Here is a 21434-nt window from a genome sequence, read left to right as displayed (position 1 = left end):
TTACAAGTTTAGTTGGATACTTGGATCCATTCCATTTAAAAATGTACCCATTAGGGGACAAAGGCCCAAACATGTTAAATGCACATTTTAATCTTTTTATATTATTTGCTCATCTATATAGATCAAATACAAACTCTATTTAATCTTCAAAACTTAAAAAATGATGTGTTATTAGTAGATAAATCAATATAAAATGGAAAAACAACAATTGTTTTTTTATTCACATTAACTTGAATTCTATGCGTAGGTAGAATCATAAATTGCTTTGAATAAAATACATGTTGAAGTATATATATTTTTTATACTTATTTAATATACATATTATTTGTAATTGGTATGCAAAACTATAATAACTAATATGGACAACAATCAATTAATTGAATAATGAATTTATGGTTGAGATTAAATCTGATTAAAAAAATAAGTAGAAAAAATTAAAAGAATCGTTTAAAGATGTACAATGATTGTTGTAATGTAAACGTTCGTCACACATGTGTCAAAAGTTGATTCAGTGTGAAACAAAGCTGTAATTTTTTGTTTCCGTACATTTAACATGTATATAAGAAAAATGTAAAAAAAAATTGTTACATTGAGTTTTTTATTGTTTAAAACTTATAGTGGTTATCGAATGAAATCAACTATACACACACACACACATATATATATATTGACTACTTCAGGCGTAGCCTCATCTGACCCTGCCTGTGTGACTACCTACAAAATTATACCGGCCTGGTGAATCCATTTTTGAGTCCAATCCATCAACACTCACGACCACGATAGCCACAACCGATCAACCATAGATGGTCCTGCATCAAATATGGCTAATAATCATTACAATAATCAATATCAATATCATAACATATACATCAACTATAGTCACACTATGTTTATTTATATATAATCCTTATTTTCTTTGTGTTGTATTCATAGTTGCGCATGCGGATCACAAGTCATATCATGGTGAGAACATGTTAAGGTTTGGTCTCATTTTTTACTAGATTTAGTCATCATCCTCATTCCACTCAAACCCCACTTTTATTCTTCTAGTACTCTCACACCACATAAATATATTTCTACAGTATTTGATACTTTGTAACACATTTATACTTTTATAAATAAATCTTATTGCATGTTCGTTTCAAAGAATTTATAGGAATTCAAAGGAATTTGAATTTAAATCCCATGGCATGACTTGTTCAGTTAAAGCAAAAATGAAATTGGAATTTAGGTGAATTCCAATGAAATTACACGTTGAATGAAATTCAAAAATCCTTCTAATTTTGAAACGGAAACTGATAAAAACCGATGAAACTTTTTAACTATACCCAATTGGAAAGTGGATAAATCCTTCCAATTTTTTAATATATATTTTTTGGGTTTTAATCATACTACAACCCAACCTGCCATGCTATCTTCCAATTTTTATAATTTTATTTTTTACTTTAACTAAGAAAAAAAGTAAACATTTTTTTTTTGGGAAAAGGAGGGGAAAGGATGGGGGGGGGGGGGGGGGGTTCTGGTGTGATTTATTTTTAAGCAATTTTTTTTGGATGAAGTGGGTCGGTGAGTTGAGAAGAGAGGAGATGTGGAGAATTACAATTCCATTCATAAGTTTACCAACTGAACACATTATAGATTTTACAAACATTCCATGCTATCCATTTCCCATTCCTTTAACAAAAATTCCACAAAACGAACACCCCTTAGTGTTCCTTATATCGTAAACGAGTGAAGAAGTGAAGAAGAGTGTATAAAGGCTATTTATTTTGTATACTTAATACTCTTTGTTTCTTTTTATCTAATGTTCTATTATTTGGGGTTTTGGAAGAAAGTTATAGTACAAAGGACGCTTAATGTATAAAGCATACGAAAACCGAAAACTAAAATACAAGTTGCATAATTATTAACAGAGTTTCTGTGATTATTTCACAATTAGTTGCGTAATTAATTTTACATGTTGCATGGTTTTTTGTGTCTAATGCATGCGTAACTTATTTACAGCATGCGGAATTACTCATGCATGTTACGTAATTTTTTGGTTCATGTGTAATCATGACGCAAAAGAAATTTGTACGCCTTATACGTGAAGCGTCATTTGTATTGGATCATTTAGTATATATTAGTATCAACTTAAACTTTGAATCTTTTAATTCAAATTGTAACATAATATGGTACAAATTTTACTTCTTTTTAAAAAAAAGTTAAAATTCGAATAACACGAAAACCGATACAATGAAACCGTATAACTAAAGTATATGATCTGCTTTCATCTGCATCATGTATATAGATAACAACATGAAGTTACCTTGGTGGTGAATAAAAGCTACAGGACTAGAATTACATGCCAAAGTCCAATCAAATATGCTTTTTAAGAACTTTACATTGTACCCCAAGTGATGCTTGTACTAAATAAATAACCACTACTAGAAAAGTCGATTTTTCCCCACAAAATTTACCGACAAATTAGGAAAAAAAAAAACACTTAGTATAATGAAATGGTTGATTGGTTTCATCTCATGTAATTGCTTATGACATGCATAAGACATTTAACTAATGATTTGAAATGTGTTAACTAATCGTCATGACACACTACACAGATCGAATCACGCATATTCTTAAATTGTTTAGATTTAATCGTGTGAGATGGATTGTGTTGTGTGATCGTGCTATTAAACTAGCTAGTTATATTTAGTCATGCTAACATGTATGTTTGTGTTAAGTAAATGACACATTTAGTTATGACACATTTAGTTAAAAATCTCTTGTTTAGATTCAATAGTTGTGTTAACAATACATGTGTTGCCGACTCTACAAAATAAGTTAAGATGCTTATAGAACTACAATTATATATATATTTTTATTATTACTAATGATATATATATATATATATATATATATATATATATATATATATATATATGTTATATGGTCCTCACCATATTTATGCTCAATTATAAATAATTTCACAATCATATATAATAAATTACGCATAATATTATGCAACATATATAAATAATTATAAATAATTATACGAGGTTAATAGGTTTAGTTTAACAACACTTTAATCTACTCTTAAAATAATCTCCATCATAAGATCGAGTTCAAACACTCGACCTTTACACGACTACTAAACACATTAAACAGAAACATAGTTATATTATATTATACATACAATACATTTTGAATTAAGTTTTAAAGAAGTCATATTTTTTATTTATAGAACTACTTTTATTTATAGAACTACTTTACTAATTTGTGTTTCTAGAAAAAAAAGTCTAGCAATGGTGATATTTTACACTTTGACATTTCAGCCACTTAAGTTGTGGTATCAATTAATAATAATAATCTTAAATATTAAGTTTACTTAATCAAAGGTCCATCACTTTGTATAAACCATTTAAGCTATCAAACAACCTTGTATTTATTCCTAATTAAATCTCTTTCTATGCATATATTCCATTTTTTAAATGTGTGATTAATTATTTTATCAATTAAATAATCACTAGTTATAATTCCTTAAAAAAACTTGCAAAACAACCACATAGCCTAACTATAAATACATAAATTGTTTCCATTCATTTTTTTTGTCATAAAGTCATGAAATACAACAAACAAATGTTTGTGCTAACCTCTTCATGTAGAAATTCATACACAACTCTTTGGAATCTGTCGTAGATTTTTTCTTCAAACGGATTGATGGAAACCACACACCAAAAATCATATCTTTGCAGCTTCTTACTTCTAATCATTAGATAAGGTCAAGTGCATGAATCCAAAATCACCTTCTATTAAATTATTTTCTATCTTTCACTTTATATACATCTTTATAATACACATGCAACTTATAATCTTATAATTAATATCCAAGAAACTTCTGGGGTTGGTCTTTTTCTATTCATATAGACCTCTTTCATCAAACAGTAATTAAAAAGATGAATAAATAGAGTTTGGATCAAATACAAATTAAATTAACGTGCTAATTGTGAGAATCAAGCAGTGTAATTATAGTGTAATTATAGTATAATATAATTATATTATGGTGTAATTACACTCCGATGTAATTACATAATTACACTACTTGGTTCTCCCAAGCACGTCAATTTAATTTGTACACACACATACAATACACATATATATAGGCAAAATATCCAATACAATAATACCTTAATGTACAATAAGTACGTGAATCATTTTTTCCACGAATCGATCAATGAAACCACATCCCAACATCTCGGAATCATCAATACATACCCATTTAATCATCGATTCACCGAAAAACCAGATTTGGATCATTAATCGATCAGTTTTTTACTTTTTTTTTCATGAAACCCGTTTTGAGCGTTTTAGGTTTCCGACTGAGCGTTTTTTGTGCGTTTTAGTATTTCTGCCTTTGAGCGTCTCGCATACCTATCGTACGTTAAGGTATTATTGTAAAATATCTCGACCCTATATATATATATATATATATATATATATAGAGAGAGAGAGAGAGAGAGAGAGAGAGAGAGAGAGAGAATAAGGTGCATGCAGATCTCTGTGGAAAGAAAGAAAGCAGAAGTGGTCCAAGGATAGTGGAAGAGAGGAAGAAGATAGACAAGTATATGTAAGAAAATTGGTCCCTCATCCATGATTCTAAAGGGTACTAGCTCTGTCTTCCTAGTGTTGCTTTCATACACCTCAACATGACTCCCTTTTATTGAAATTATTATCTTCAGTTTTTCATTAATTGTGATATTATGAGTTCGTGAAGACGTAGAATTAAGGCTAGAGATTTCTAGGAAATTAGTAGGAGAACGTAGACTTTAGGAACATGACTCCCTCTAATTGTAATTATTAACTTAATTTTCTTCAGTAATTGTGATACGAGCTTTTAGAGACGTAAGATAAAGTCTAGAGATTTCTAGGAGGACGTATAGACTTTAGGAACATATATGACTCCCTCTTATTATAATTATTATCTTCATTTTCTTCATTATTTGTGATACGAGCTCGTGGAGATGTGAGATAAAGGCAAGAGATTTCTAGGAGAACGTATAGACTTTAGGGATTAGGCGCGCCTGCATCGATAGGTGTTGGGGAGCGTATAGACCTAGGTGGGTCTGGAAATTCTTTAGTGTTTCGTTTATTTGCCTTTGTGTATGCCTTTCCTATCTTTGCAACTTTTGCCACTCGATATTTTTTGAAGAGTTGAGATGTACGTTGTTTATGTGTTGTTTTGTGTTATGTGCGTGCATGTTTTGAGTGTTTATACCTAGTCATTTTTATATATGAGAGCAGGATCATGTCACATCTATTTATAGAGGTGTAATTTGAATGAGAACAATATTAAGTTAATAACTACTAACAAACTAACTGTCAAATAATAATTATACCTTCATATGTTTTCCAACATCTCTACAAGATTAATTCTATTTTGTATTTCTTTGTTTTACCATAAAAAAATCTTTACTACATAAAAATTTAGTTTGAACTTATTTTTACTAAAAACATGTAGATCATGAACCAATGCTCGTGACCTTCTCGTCTATGCCCTACGGTAATGATTCCTTCATTATTTTATAAAACACATGGCGCAGCTAGGACCTACAAAATAATTCATAAAGAGCCAAGAAACAATTTTGAAACTATATGTGAAAGATTGTTACTAGTTTTTATAAAAGTATAAAACTTTCATTTTCTTAATTTTGTTAAGTGTGATCAATTTGTACTAAATATATATGTATAGATACAAGAAATACATTCTCCCGAATACAAATTATTAGTTTCCAACTATCTTTTGAACCAACCATGTGATATATAAATTTTGGATAAAAAAAAATATCCTGCCTTTTAAAACTGTCGATAAAGCACACTACCCACAGCTTTTTATTATGTCCAGAATGGTCCCCATAAATAATTAATATGCTCTTTCTTTCACTATTTTATCCCAACAAACCCTAGATCCATTTTCATTCTTTTGTGAAAGAATGTCACTTAACCTCAAGAAGAGAATATATATTGGGTATCTTGTTAATCATCAACCCAATCATATCTTGAACTCATAAGCAAACCCAATTTTCAATTTAAGACATAATTAGTCATATTAAAGTAACGAGGGATCTCATTATTATTTTCGACTAATTTAATTAGTACTTTTTTTAAACTGCTTACACGGACGTACCACATCTAATTATACTTCTAAATCTACACATTTGTCTACCAGACTTTGATACATACACCTTGATACAGCTAGGCCACATACCTTTTAAACGTGTTTTGTCGTCAATGATGGGTATTTCTTCAATAACATAATCTTGTGACGAAAGTAATGTGTGATATATAAGGTCTTGACAACTATTTATGATGCCGAAGAAAGGTACAACACGTGGCGGACTACGAGTCATTGCTTTAATCTTTACTAAAATCTCATTCCTATTGGCCATGGTAGGTATGGTTCCAACATTTTCAAGCTTAATTTCTTTACTCATTTCTTTCATGAAACACCTTAAAACCATGTCCTAGATCTACAATAACATGTTCACTTCAAAAACTAGTACAAGTGAAATTGTAGACCTTTTAGCTTCAAAAGACCCCTCTCTCTTGACTAGAATTACAAGATACAGTGAAGTAATGGTTCAAGAAAAACAACTGATTCTTGGCTAAAAGGTTATATTTCTGTTTATACCTGGTTCTAGTACTCTAAATTTATGCATATTTTCTGCTTCAATTTGTTTTCTATGTGTATTTTGGCAAAAACAGTAAATAAAATCCTTCTACACATCTAGTAACCATTGTACTTGATGAGTACTTGGTATTTTACCCTAATTAGGGTTAAAAGTTCATATATTTGATACTTTTCTGTTAATTATATGTGAGTTTATGAAGCTTTTCTACCTTCACAGATTTCCTTTTCTTGAAAGATTTAAAGCTAATAAAGGAGTAACTTTTACTTATTATTCCTCAAGTAAGATGAACATTTCAAATTTAAGAGATTCAGACCAAGAAATGAAACAAGAAGCTGCTAATGATGGAAGCAAGAATCCTAAACCAAACTTCACTACATCATCATGGTCTAGACTAAAAGATCCGAGAATTGTTCGAGTTTCAAGAGCGTTTGGTGGGAAAGATCGACATAGTAAAGTTTGTACGGTTAGAGGGTTACGTGACAGGCGAGTCAGGCTTTCGGTCCCAACAGCGATCCAGTTATACGATCTCCAAGACCGTCTAGGACTCAGCCAACCAAGTAAAGCCGTCGATTGGTTACTTGATGCTGCCAAACATGAAATTGATGAACTCCCACCTCTTCAAATCCCACCAGGAAGCTTTGGACATAATCTTCAAACAATGCTAAATGCTTCTTCACAAGAAAACAAACATGATCAAGAAGATGCAAGAAACAAACATGATCATCATGCAACATTTGTTCCGTCTTGTAATTTCTTCGAACGAAACCCTAATCCTTCGAATTTACCGGATTTGTTAAACAATGTTGTCCCAGCCAGTTCTTATCTCAAATGGGATCCCTCTAATTTGTCATTATCACAATTTGGAAGCTATGGATCAGTAACACCTCATCAACATGAAGACAATGTTCTTATGTATCCACCACAAACACAAACACAAACATATTTCCCTTCAAACAGTCATAACTCCAATACCGAGTTTGATCCAAAACAACTCAATTTTCAAATGCTGAATTCCTCTTCAAGCTCTAGTTTCACACCATCTCTATATACAATTAACCAAGAGACGCGGCCATTTCATTTGCGCATGAACCCTAAGTTCTTTTCTTCAGAAGATGATGGTGATCAGCATGGACTAAACAAGTGAGCTAGCTAGCTAGTTGTTTATGTAATAAACACGGGAATAAGAAGACGTAATGGTACGTTCTTGAGTTCATTGCCTTTATAAATTCTTTAGGGTTTAATTATTGTTAGTTTTGGATTCAAGTTTTGGTTTGATGGTTTCCTTCATCATGTTGATTGTTAAACTTATTTTATTATATGTATACTTATATATAATCTTTATATTATTGATAAAAGAATAATTTCATCAGTCTTTGAGTTGTAGATAGCAACATTATATGATCAATTGATTAATTGAACAGAGGCATTTAAGTTTCTTTCTTAAACCCTCTATGTAATTTAGTGTTTTGTTTCAAAATCAGAAATATGTTGAGATCTACTCCAACAATCGTATAATTAAGCACATAAAACGGTTACGTAACCACCACATTTTCTCTCTTCCACTGTACTTAAATTATCTTATAATCAACTCCAACAATCGTATAATTAAGCACATAAAACGGTTACGTAATCATCACATTTTCTCTCTTCTAGTACTGAACTGTACTTAAATTATCTTATACGCACCTTATACACATAAATTATAAAGTTTTTACGTATATCAATATATTATTGGTTATGAAAAATGAACTTGTAGCTATACATTTGTGTATATATCTACCTTGGTCACAAAACACTTATTGATTGAACTGTGTAAATTACATGTTTGAAACATATATATATCTTTCTAAAATTGTGATGAAATATGTTCCAAAAATTATGTTACTATTTCTTTATTTCATAGAATGCATTACTCCTTAGCAAATATTGTGAAATATATAAATATTAATGGAGAAAGTTAACATACAAATTAAATTAACGTATTAACTGTGCAAAACAAATAGTGTAATTATATAATTACGTCGTACACTACACGATATTCACACTATGTTATATATATATATATATGATTACACTACTTGATTGTCACAGTTAGCACGTTAATTTAATTTGTATTTGATCCAAACACAATATTAATTATACATGTTCGTTAAAATAAACGATTAAACAAGAAAAAATTTACATGCATCTTTACGTTCATTCAAAATTACCTATCTTGTAGATTGCGATGAATTGTACATGCACTTATATAATAATGAGAGATTATTCATGCCAAAAAAGTATGTGATAAAAAGATACAGATGTCTAGGTAAATATGTGATGTCTATATACTATGACTTTAGTACTTTTAACTTCGAGGTAAAAATGTACTGAAAGGTGAGTTATTTGAGAAAAAAAAACAAAAAAAAAACAAACAGGTAAAGAAAAAGGTAAGTAATTTGTGCCTGAAGTGATATCTCATGGCCATCTGCACACATTCATTGATTCACACATACACATAGATACATATATACAATGGAGGAGTCAAGATTTAATTTTCTATGGTGTCAGTATTCTTTGATGTTTCGATTTATAACTACCTAGCATCAAAATGTTCGGGTCAGGTTGAATCACATATTAAAAGAGAAATACTGTCATCGAAAACACACTCAACAAAATACAAAGTCATTTAAATTACATAAAAAAGTCAACTAATAATTGTTCTTACGAATTTTCATGTTTTGAAAATGATTCATCGAATCGCAACTTTTGTAAAGAACTATCTCTTAACATAACAAATGCAAGCATCGTTTGTATAATCATCACTTATCCGATTACACAAATCCATCTTCACATGCTTCATTAAAGAAAATATATCTCAACACTTGTCGTTGCAATCGGTACAAGAACTAATGCTAATTCCAATAAAAGATAAACCAATGTATAGCCAAGATATACACTATCTATTGTAAAATATTATATATACCATTCACGTTGGCAAACATTTTATATTCTCTTATATTAGCAATGCAGAAGTCTTAAGTTCGAAACTTGATTCAAGTGGATTTCCCCGCAATGATGGGGACTTTTTCCTTCTTGATTGACTTTGTTCCTTCGTGAGTCAGGTCTGAAAGACTGAAACATTAAAATCAATATAGACGGTTGGCATGTTGTCTCAAGAAAGCTCACTCAGATATTGAGAGTAATTCTAAACGCAGTTAAAAAGAATTTGAAGCTTTTAGCTATTCGTAACTCTCAATTTGCATTCTATGCATTTAAATTCGATTAATTTGCTAAGATGATTTGAAAATTAAAATGTTATAATTCAAATTTGTAACTCAAGGATTAGATTAAGCTCAATAATCTATGCAAGGCCCCGAACCCGGTAGCCCTACTTTAGCGTCGGATTTACTCATAAACACAGTTCTTCAAATCAGAGTTTATTAAAACTTTTCGCGGAATATAAAACATCAATCATTTGTTACAAAACATTAAATCTTTTCTTTGATACCATAACACAAAACTTTATATTTAAAATATCTTTTCTTCCTTCTTCAGATGCCAGCCGTTCAATCCATGCCATGTGCCATCCTCATGCTAACTCTATAATCAGCTCACATGCGTGCATACTAAAAGTCAGCTACGCTGAGTGAGTTCTAGTTAATCGAACGCCATACAATACATACACATACATACATATCCGTAGATACATATCCATACTTCACTAGTTACCCTTCTGTTCTACATACATACTTGCTACCATACATACATACATATCTACAATCACTAACCTCAGTCTACCGGGAGTACGTTCATAGTCCACCGTCTATACCTGTACTCAAGGTCGTGAACACGTACAAGGTTCGCAGTCCTTACCTATGTTCACCATTTATGGTACGTACAAGGATCGCGGTCCTTCCCTATACCATAGTACATCCACAACACGTACAAGGTTCGCAGTCCTTCCCTATGTTGCAACCTAATTCATAGCACGTACGAGGTTCGCAGTCCTCCCCTATGCTACAATTACAGCACGTATAAGGTTCACAGTCCTCTCCTATGCTGTAATACATCCACAACACGTACAAGGTTCGCAGTCCTTCCCTATGTTGCAACCTAATTCATAGCACGTACGAGGTTCGCAGTCCTCCCCTATGCTACAAAATCAGCACGTATAAGGTTCACAGTCCTTTCCTATGCTGACATACATCCACAACACGTACAAGGTTCGCAGTCCTTCCCTATGTTGCAACCTAATTCATAGTACGTACGAGGTTCGCAGTCCTCCCCTATGCTACAAAATCAGCACGTATAAGGTTCACAGTCCTTTCCTATGCTTACATCTATTATCTACATCACGTATAAGGCTTGCAGTCCTTAACTACGCCATCACCTGCCAAGTCTATGACCAACAGGAGTTAGAGGGATTCGCCACCCTAACTTACTATGTCGAACGTAGGACTCACATACCATTCGTGTACCTGTATACACATACTTCACATATACAATAATTATATTATAGCATAAGAACACTCTAGGCGTTCTTTACCTCATTCATTTAACAACCATACCCCTTGTCGTTACGTGCAATATCCGAAGATCGTTCACGCCCCGACAAGTATTCATTTGAAATATTCATACATCTTCGATATATAATATTCGTACCTTTATTTTTAACCTGACAGTACGCGCAATATCCGAAGATCGTTCGCGTACCGACAAACAATCATTCATATCTATCACACATATCACATATGACATACACTTATCACTTAGGATGAATGTATTAACAACACATCGAGTATGCACACAGCCCCGAAAACATAACAAGGAATGGGGCTAGAAACTCACCTGGACTCTGCTTCTTCCTCTGATATCTGTAAATCCCTTCTTTAACTGAGCTCGGCTGACTGTACAAGTTACACGTATCAATACTCGCCTGATCTAATCTGGTGGCCTAGTATTAGCTTACTTTAACTTATCGCTTAATTTATTTTCTATTCGAACTTGGCTTTAGGCGAAGTTAACCCTCGGGCGAACTTAGCTCTAGGCGAAGTTAACTTTAAGCGAACTTAGCTTTAGGCGAAGTTACCAGCTAGGCGAACTTAGCTTTACAGCGAAGTTGCCATCAGGCGAACTTGGCTTCAGGCGAAGTTGTCATCAGGCGAACTTGGCCTCAGGCGAAGTTACCAGTTAGGCGAACTTAACTTTACAGCGAAGTTGCCATCAGGCGAACTTAGCTTGCAGGCGAAGTTCATCAGGCGAACTTAGCTTGCAGGCGAAGTTCATCGCTTTGAAGGCGAAGTTGCCCAGTTGCAGGCGAAGTTGCCCAGATCAGCCGCTGTTCGGTTTCTGTCCAGCATTTTGAGCGATTTTAACACCCTTGCTATGGTTCAATATCACCCACTACGCTTCCCGACCATTTTCGGTCGTTTATACACTAAAAAGCTTGGATCTTTAAACTTCAAAGATCAAGAATCATACCTTTTTGAGCTTGTTTGGATCTCGTTTAACTTGTTAACACAACTAATCGCTCTCTCTCTCTCTCGGATCTGCCCGTTCCTCTCCTTGGCCCGGCGGCGGTGTAGATGGTGTGTGTGTTTTTGGAGTGTGTGTGTAGAAAGTAAGGAAATGAAGATATTTTTGGGTTTAGGGGATATTTATATCCCTGAAATCCCATGGACCTAAGGCCCATTCTCATTTAACCCGTCTCCATTAATCCAACACTAGCCCTACTCATACCAACTCCTACTCTATTATTTATTTCCTGACAACCCGAGTAAACTTTCCCTCTATTAGTAAGTAATATAATTAATATCACCTTGAAATTTCTGGATGTTACAATCTAAAATTAAATTTGGTTAGTTATTTAAAGAGAGATTAAAATGTTAGGTGGGAAAAATTGTTAAAAAAGCATTAAGAGTATAAAGAGCAAGTGTCAATTTTGCATCAGATCCAATACACAGCAGCAGCAGCAGCAGCAGCAGCAGCTTAAAAGGCAGTACTATGCAGCTTATTTTCATTGAAATTAAAGCCTGCTGGTCCTGTTGCTTTTAACTTTATCAATAAACCAAAACTTATATATCTATCTTTAACTTTTTAATTTTAGCAACATTAAAGGAAAAAAGTTATAAAACAGTAGTGGAATAAGAATAAAATGAACATACATATACTATATATATTTTGTTCTCCATAACCATGTGCATCTAGAAGAGGGAAGCATTTGAAATCCAACTGTTATTACTTATTAGATAACCATAAGATATGTGTAATTATTTATGCATTGAGAAGATTGAAGTACCTGAAATCTAACTATTAATTATTTATGAGATAACCATAAAAATATACGCTATGGGCGCTATTGGGGGCACCCATGGAGCCTCGAAGCCCCTGCACACAGTGGCGAAGGATAGTTGGGGCCATGGGTGGCCACAGCCCTCTCCGTTTTTTTACGCAGTAGTGTAAATTTACCCGTTTTTGTCCAACATTTTTTATACGTAGTGTAAATTTACCCGTTTTCAACCGAAAATTTGATCTCGGCCCCCTCCGTTTACGGTTTTTTAATGCGTATTTCCATCCGGCTCCCTCGACATCTTCGTTCAAGATTCGCCATTACCAGCACACCGCAGAGGGGCGCTCAAGGAAAGGGGGGGGCTTCACACTGATGGGCACCTAAGGAAGCGGTGGTGGGGCCATGTGTTTTTTTTCTCTCTCCTTTGACGCCCCAACTATAGAGAACAGCCTAAGAATTATATAATTATTTATGCATTAATAAGAGTAAAGTACATGAAATATCTAACTGTTATTATATAACCATAAGAATCACAATTATATATTTATGCCTAATGTATGAAGGTAAATTGAATTTTAATAAAGTTATATTTTAGTAGCTATTTTTATTTTAACTAATGCTTGATATGAATGTGTCGTGTTGTGTTTAACATGTGTATGTGTTGACACTATGTTATGTAGTTGATTAGCTATGCTATTCATAGTGGATTATACATTTATACAAACCCAAACCTCGAGTGATCGCTTGTTTTTTGCTTGGTATTGTTTACGCCTTGTGTTCCTATCTTATTTTCTAATATAATTGTGATTAAGTTTAATCTCCGTTCATTGAAACTATTCAACATCTTTTAATTTTACTTTTATAATAGGATAACACGTATAATACTAAGAACACGCTTCTCGTTGATAGATATCATACTCACCCTATCTATTTATGGAGAGATTAGCAAGGTAATTACCTATAACCGGCTTATCGAAAGATGATAATTTCAGTATTTCATAGCCTTTTGATAGAAAATTTACCTAAGAAGCACCAAGTTTAGTGATGCACTAATTCTTTCTTTATTAACATTATTATTTTGTTAAAAAATAATGAAATTCAAGTGATTAGTATAAAAAGAATGTATGGGCCAGCTACATTTTGGGTTGAAACCCAGTAGACCGGTTTCATTCACCTGTGTAGTCAAAGGCCGAAGCCCAAAGCTATCAATATGTGTAGCTAGAGGTGTACAAAGCGGGTATTTTTTGGAACCGGAACCGAGTAGGAACCAATTACGGGTATGGTCAAAAAAAGTCAAAAACAGGTTGGGAAGGAACCAGTTTCGGGTATAGTCGGGTATTTGACCGGGTTTCTGGGTTTTTTCCAGTTTCGGGTAGGGTTGGGTCGATTTTGACCGGGTAAATGTGGAACCGGTTCCGGCAGGTACAGATCCAGGAGAAACCAATACCAGGTCGTACCCACGGGTCGGGTACGGGTCTGGATCCGGGTATTTTGTGCACCTCTATGTTTAGCTAACGAAAATAGCGTAGGACCTTAGAATTAACTATTTTAGCTAAATTTATATTTATCAATCTAAATTAAATTGAGCTAAATAAACTATTTTTGCTAAACATATGTTAACTATTAAATATGTTGACACATGTAAATATTTGTGCTTCATGTTAATTGTTCATATATTGGCATGTCTCTCTAAGTCTATTGTATATTGTATGCAAGGCTTTAGGTTGTAAATTTTCAATATTTTGGAGAAATTTCTTCATTTATCTCAAGTGTTGTAAATATCGCCGGTCGGTGGTATCGGCTAGCGATTAGTAGGACTCGTATCGAAATTTTTATATATAAATTTTCAAACTTATATATGTATGTGTATATACACACTAGCATACACATACACGCACATTTTATATGTAATTTTACAAAATTATATATGTGTGTATATACACACTAACATACACACATTTTATATGTGAATTTTCACACTTATATTATATATGTATGTGTATATACACACTAACACACGCACACTTTGTATGTAATTTTTCAAAATTATATATGTATGTGTATATACACACTAACACCCACGCACACTTTATATGTAATTGTTTAAACTTATATATGTATGTGTATATACACACTAACATACACACACACATAACACATTTTATATGTGAACTTTCAAACTTATATATGTATGTGTATATACACGCTAACACTAACACTAACACACACACACATGCACATTTTGTATGTAATTTTACAAAATTATATATATGTGTGTATACACACACTAACATACACACACATTTTATATGCAACTATTCAAACTTATATATGTATATACACACACATCGAACCCTCGTTTGATCATCTTTTGTTGCTTAAAACATGAACAACGAGTCAATGTCGATGCTTAAAACTCGGGTAAAACCAAAAGACCAATTTTGACCGCCTACGATTTTTAGGTCCCATTACACATTTACATTAATCTTCATAACTAACAAAATGGATTCTGTATATAATCTATATATGCAGTTGAAGTTACAAACAAATACATTATTTCACTAACCACTTATTTCATTTATGAACTCATCAACAATATTATAAGACTTAACAAAAAGAAACTAGACTATGAATGTTGATCATAGAACAACAATACTCGAATCCTACACGACGAATAATTGCCTGCGGTACCTCTCGTGTATTACCTGTGAACCATACACCTCACCATTCACAATCTCACCGATCAAATCCTTGAATATAAGACGTTCGATATCTAAAACCAACGCTGCAACCTCGTCACATTTGTGGTCCCAGTCTTCGGTTCCTTTATTCATGTCTTCGGTTATGATGCTTATTATTTCATCATATGATTCATATGGATCACTAGTGTTATTATTTTGGAGGTTATTAATCTCTAAGCATAATTCTTGTAAAAGCGTGTCACCATTTGGATTCCCGCCTTTCCTTTTGCTGACGTGAAGGGTATTGCCAATCAGTATCATCATAATAGTATTCGGAATTAGTGAATTCCGTGAGGATTATAGTTCAGATGAAGACTTTAATTTTAGTGGATATGAATTCACTAATTCCGAATACTATTATGATGATACTGATTGGCAATACCCTTCACCGTAATGGAAAATAATAGTTTTAATAAACTAAAAGAAACAGAAAACTCTTTAAAAATAGATAGAGATATGATAGAATTACAAAAAACAATTATATTTTATGGAGATAAATAATTTTTAAATTAGATACGATTATAGATTTATTAGAAGCAGCGTTCCCAAATAGAAAAAACAAAATAACCCCAAATAGATTTCAAGAACCTTTAGTTCAACTTTTACAAAATATGAAAATTCTTAAAGAATATAAAAGAAATTAGAAATGAGCTCAGACGACTCTGAAAGCGAAGTTTACGTATCTCCTGAAATAGAAAATTTAATAACAAAGATAGGGATATGGAATTAAATGATTATTTTATAAATATAAAGGCTAATGAGGAAAACATTATAAAAGTATTAATTATAAAATTAAAATCTAAGTATATTAAGTTATTAAAATCGTATTCATGTATATTAAATAGTTCAAGTAAGTTATTATCCATGTAATTTAAGATTATATCTAAGTTTAAGAAACTTATGAATTTTATAAACCACATATTATAACAAATATTTAATAAGTATGCAAAATTTAAACACATAGGGATTATTTTTAAGTGTAATTTAAAATTATTAAGGCAAGTATTTATATCTCTGTTTCAAATTAATTATGAGAATTTTCCTTATAAGACCCAAGAGATTCAAATATTTAAAAGTATTTTAAATATTCTCCGCTGGTACCTCTAAAATTGGTATCAGAGCCACGCAAATTTCTTTCGCGGGGGCTCTAGCCGATGAATTTAATATACATGAATACGATTTTAATAACTTAATATACTTAAATTTTAATTTTATAAATAATACTTTTATAATGCAAACAGAAGAAATTAGTTAAACTTTTAATTCAGGTTATGATTTTGATGAAGATTATATTTCAGATTAAGACTTTAATTTTAGTGGATATGAATTCACTAATTCCGAATACTATTATGATGATACTGATTGGCAATACCCTTCACCGTAATGGAAAATAATAGTTTTAATAAACTAAAAGAAACAGAAAACTCTTTAAAAATAGATAGAGATATGATAGAATTACAAAAAACAATTATATTTTATGGAGATAAAATAATTTTTAAATTAGATACGATTATAGATTTATTAGAAGCAGCGTTCCCAAATAGAAAAAACAAAATAACCCCAAATAGATTTCAGGAACCTTTAGTTCGACTTTTACAAAATATGAAAATTCCTAACGAATATACAAGAAATTAGAAATGAGCTCAGACGACTCTGAAAGCGAAGTTTACGTATCTCCTGAAATAGAAAATTTAATAACAAAGATAGGGGATATGGAATTAAATGATAATTTTATAAATATAAAGGCTAATGAGGAAAACTTTAATATTAATGATACTGAACAAACAAGCTCAAGTACAAATCCTAAAATTCCAATAAGAGATGAAACCCGTAGGTCAGCACAAGGATATGCTGCTGTAAAATCAACAATAAAAAATGAAGATAATTATAAACCATACCAGAATATGAAAAATGAACCGATTAATCCCTTTGGAATATATTTAGACGTAGATTGTATAAAAAATACGGAAGAAGCAATAGATAAATGGGAAACAGCTTTAAGAATAGCAGTTTCTGTTAATAGAATGGATATTGAAACACTTCAGGGATTCTTAGAAAGAACTTTAATAAATAGTGCTTTAAGATATTGGCAAAATTCACCTTTAGATATAAAGAGAACAATATTTGAACAAGATGAAATAATAGCAAACATAATAACAAGAGCAGTGGAAGCCTTTAGGTTAGAATTTTGTGGAGAAGGAAATATTATAAAAGACCCAGCAACTATCGAAAAATACTCAACAGCCTTAATAAGATTACAATTATGTGACATATGTGAAATAGATAGATATATTTGTGTATTTCAAGATTATTATTACCATATATATAATCAAGTACCGGATATGAATAGTTATTTAGCATTATTTTTTGCAAAAACACCAGACCCTTGGGGACAAAGATTAATAAAAACTTATAATCCAGGAACAGCTGATACGTTAGGAAAAAGAATAACTCATGTTAGAGATAAATTAAGTGAATGGTGCGGAGATGCTATATTAGCTAAATTAAGCAAGGGATTAAAAAGAAAAATATCTTTATGTTGTAGTAGTCCAAAAATGCCTTTAATGATTGGATGTGATAGTTCATATTATTATGGAAAGATAAAAAGAAAATATAAGAAAAGAACTCATTTTAGAAAAAAATATTTTAAAAAGCGTAAAACAAAATACTATAAGAGAAAGGGATATAAGAAGACGTTTAAGCCTACTTATAAAAGAAAACGAGGTCCTAAGGAATGTAAATGTTATTTCTGTCATGAAAAAGGTCATTATGCAAATGAATGTCCAAAAAAGTTTAAAAAGAATCTTAAAATATTTGAAATAGACGAGGATATAGGAAAAATGATCGAAGAAGGAGATTTTATACCAATAAATGATTTTCAAGAAATAGACTCTGATGAAAGTATATTTATTTTAACTGAAACATAATATACGTCATCTGAAGATGAATAGATTGGATACAGCCTCTAGTAGTAAAATAAATAATAACATAATCGATTGTCAAAATGAACAATTAGGAGAATATAAACAAGAAATTTTAATAGATAAGAAAAAGCTTAAGCAAATACAACATGAAAATTTTTCGTTATCAAACTATTCAGGATTTAAATTGAATACTTTACAAAGATTAGGAATAAGACCTAGAGATCATCATTTATATTATGGATTAAACATTCAGGAAAGGGCTCTAGATATTAATATAACATCCAATAAAGTTATGATACCTTTATTATCTAAAAAGGATATTCAAGAAAAAATACAAAAGGTAAGACCAGAAATAAAAAATACTTTAGGATGGGTTCACGTTGGAGCCATCCAAATAATAATAAAATCCACATTTAAAGAAGGTATAGATACTCCTATAGAATTAGCAATCATGGACAATAGGATCCAAAATAGAGAAGAAGCGTGTCTTGGAATATTAAGAGGAAATTTACAATATGGAAAACTTAAATTTAATATTTATCCAAGAATTTCCTATCATATTCAAGACAAGGATTTTGATAAAACGTTAAGTTTATTACAAGATTTTAAAAGAAAAGATTTCTTTAAACAACAAAACAGGCCATATTCTATTACATATGCTATCTCTTATGCAATATCGAATACTCATCATTCCGATTGTTTTAGTATAAAAGACACAATAGATTTTCCTTTTTTATTTAATGATGTGTGTCAGATACAAACGCCTACCTTACCTAAAATAGAAGAAATAGATTCAAGACCATTAAGTCTTGATTTACAAGATAAACCGTTATTATTATCTAATAATGTTTCTTCTAGATTATCATTTTCTAATAAAAGTGTAATTAGTCACCCTTTAATAAGAGATACAAATTCTAATAGATTCTCTGACATAATTAAAGCAAAAGAAGATACTATAAAAAATTACAAAATACAAGGAGAATACTTTAATGGAAATAAATATTCTCATGTAAACATTTTAATAGATATAGGTGCAAATGGAAACTATATAAATTTCAAACTTTGTAAGAATTTACAAAAATATCCATTAGACGAACCTCACCAGTATACTAATTTTAATGGTGAACTACATGAGATTAATGAAGCTGTGGAAACTATGATAAAATTTGGAGATGAAAAAATTCCATTAAGATTACTAATAAGTAATGAGGATGAAAACGACACATTAGAAATTATGTTAGGATTGACATTTTTAGAAAATGTTAAACCATATCAGATAACCTCCTACGGGTTAAAAATAACACGATATGATAAACTAATATATATACCAAAATGACAAGCCCTGGAAGTATTTATATTCCAATAGGAATCACTTATAAAGATTATAAAGCCGAGTATTTTGCAGCTTACATAGATAGTGGTTCAGGATTAAGTATTTGTAAACCAGAATGCTTTCCAGAAGAATACCATAAGGATTTAACACCTTGTAATGGTATTAGTTTTTCTAAGGATATAGTCTCTTTAAGAAGAGGAATAAGAAATCCAATAATATTGTTAGGATCATATCTAGTTAAATGTCCTTCATTCTACTTTTATGATTCAGGATCAGACGTATTATTAGGAAGTGATTTTTTAGAAAGATTTAATAAGATAACTTTTGATATAATAGCATATCAAATAATATTAAAAACACCATGCCACCACTTAATAGTTGTTAAAAGAATAAAAAATGCATACGGAAGAAAATTTCCAATTAATTTTACAAAACGCGTCAGCAAGCGTGGTGATATAGGCTACAAACCAAACCCAAAACTTGAAAAAGGAATCCCGATTTTACAATGTTACCCAGAAAAACCATTAGACTATCAAGTAAATCTAAGAAATCTAGATATCCATATTGAAAATATAAAGCATAAGCTTAAACAATGTTATACAGATAATCCATTACAATTTTGGAATAAAAATCATATAACAGCAAAATTAGAAATGAAAGATAAAGATAAGGAAATAAGAATAAAGCCCATGAGATATAATCCAGAAGACCAAAAAGAATTTAGCACCCAATTAAAAGAACTTTTAGATTTGAGATTAATTAGAGCTAGCCACAGCCCACATAGTTCTCCTGCATTCCTGGTAAGAAAACATGCAGAAATAATAAGGGGAAAACCTAGAATGGTAATAAACTATAAAAAATTAAATGATAATACTGTTTTTGATGGATATTTCTTACCTCATAAAGAAAGTTTAATAAACTGGACTAGAAATAAAAAGATATTTTCTAAGTTTGTAAAAGTGGATTTTGGCAAATAAAAATGCATCCTGATAATATTAGTTATACTGCATTCTCCACCCCTCAAGGTCAGTATGAATGGCTTGTGATGCCTTTTGGATTAAAAAATGCACCACAGATTTTTCAAAGATAAATGGATACTATATTCAAAAATTACGATTTTATTTTTGTTTATATTGATGACATTTTAATATTATCTGATAATATCAATAATCATTTAAAACATCTTGATATATTTATAGATTTATGTATAACACATGGTTTAGCCCTATCTGAACGAAAAACTAGCTTACTAAAAGATAATATTGATTTTTTAGGAATGAAAATAGATGGTAAAGGAATAGAACTCCAGAGCCATATTCTTGATAAAATTATATCATTTCCTAATAAATTAATAGATAAAAAGCAAGTACAAAGTTTTCTTGGTATATTGAATTATGCTTCAGATTTTATTAAAAATCTCGCAGATATAAGAAAGCCTTTTCAAAACCTATTAAAGAAAGATAAGATATTTAGTTTTGATAAAAGCTTAGAAGACCA

At 31.2% G+C, this 21434-nt stretch overlaps 1 protein-coding gene across 1 annotated transcript; it reads left to right on the top strand.

The window, feature by feature from the left end:
* Positions 1-6763: 6763 nt before the first annotated feature.
* Positions 6764-7977, top strand: LOC143561362 (uncharacterized). The gene has a single exon (XM_077049472.1). The coding sequence runs from the start codon at positions 6862-6864 to the stop codon at positions 7810-7812; it is 951 nt and encodes a 316-aa protein (XP_076905587.1). The 5' UTR covers positions 6764-6861; the 3' UTR covers positions 7813-7977.
* Positions 7978-21434: the final 13457 nt, after the last annotated feature.

This window comes from Bidens hawaiensis, unplaced genomic scaffold (assembly GCF_021521415.1).
Source record: "Bidens hawaiensis isolate Kalapana, Puna unplaced genomic scaffold, B.hawaiensis_p1.1 tig00020665_1, whole genome shotgun sequence".
Classification (NCBI taxonomy): Eukaryota; Viridiplantae; Streptophyta; class Magnoliopsida; order Asterales; family Asteraceae; genus Bidens; species Bidens hawaiensis.
The sequence above is the reverse complement of the archived record's forward strand: the minus strand, read 5'-3'. Positions and strand labels throughout refer to the sequence as shown.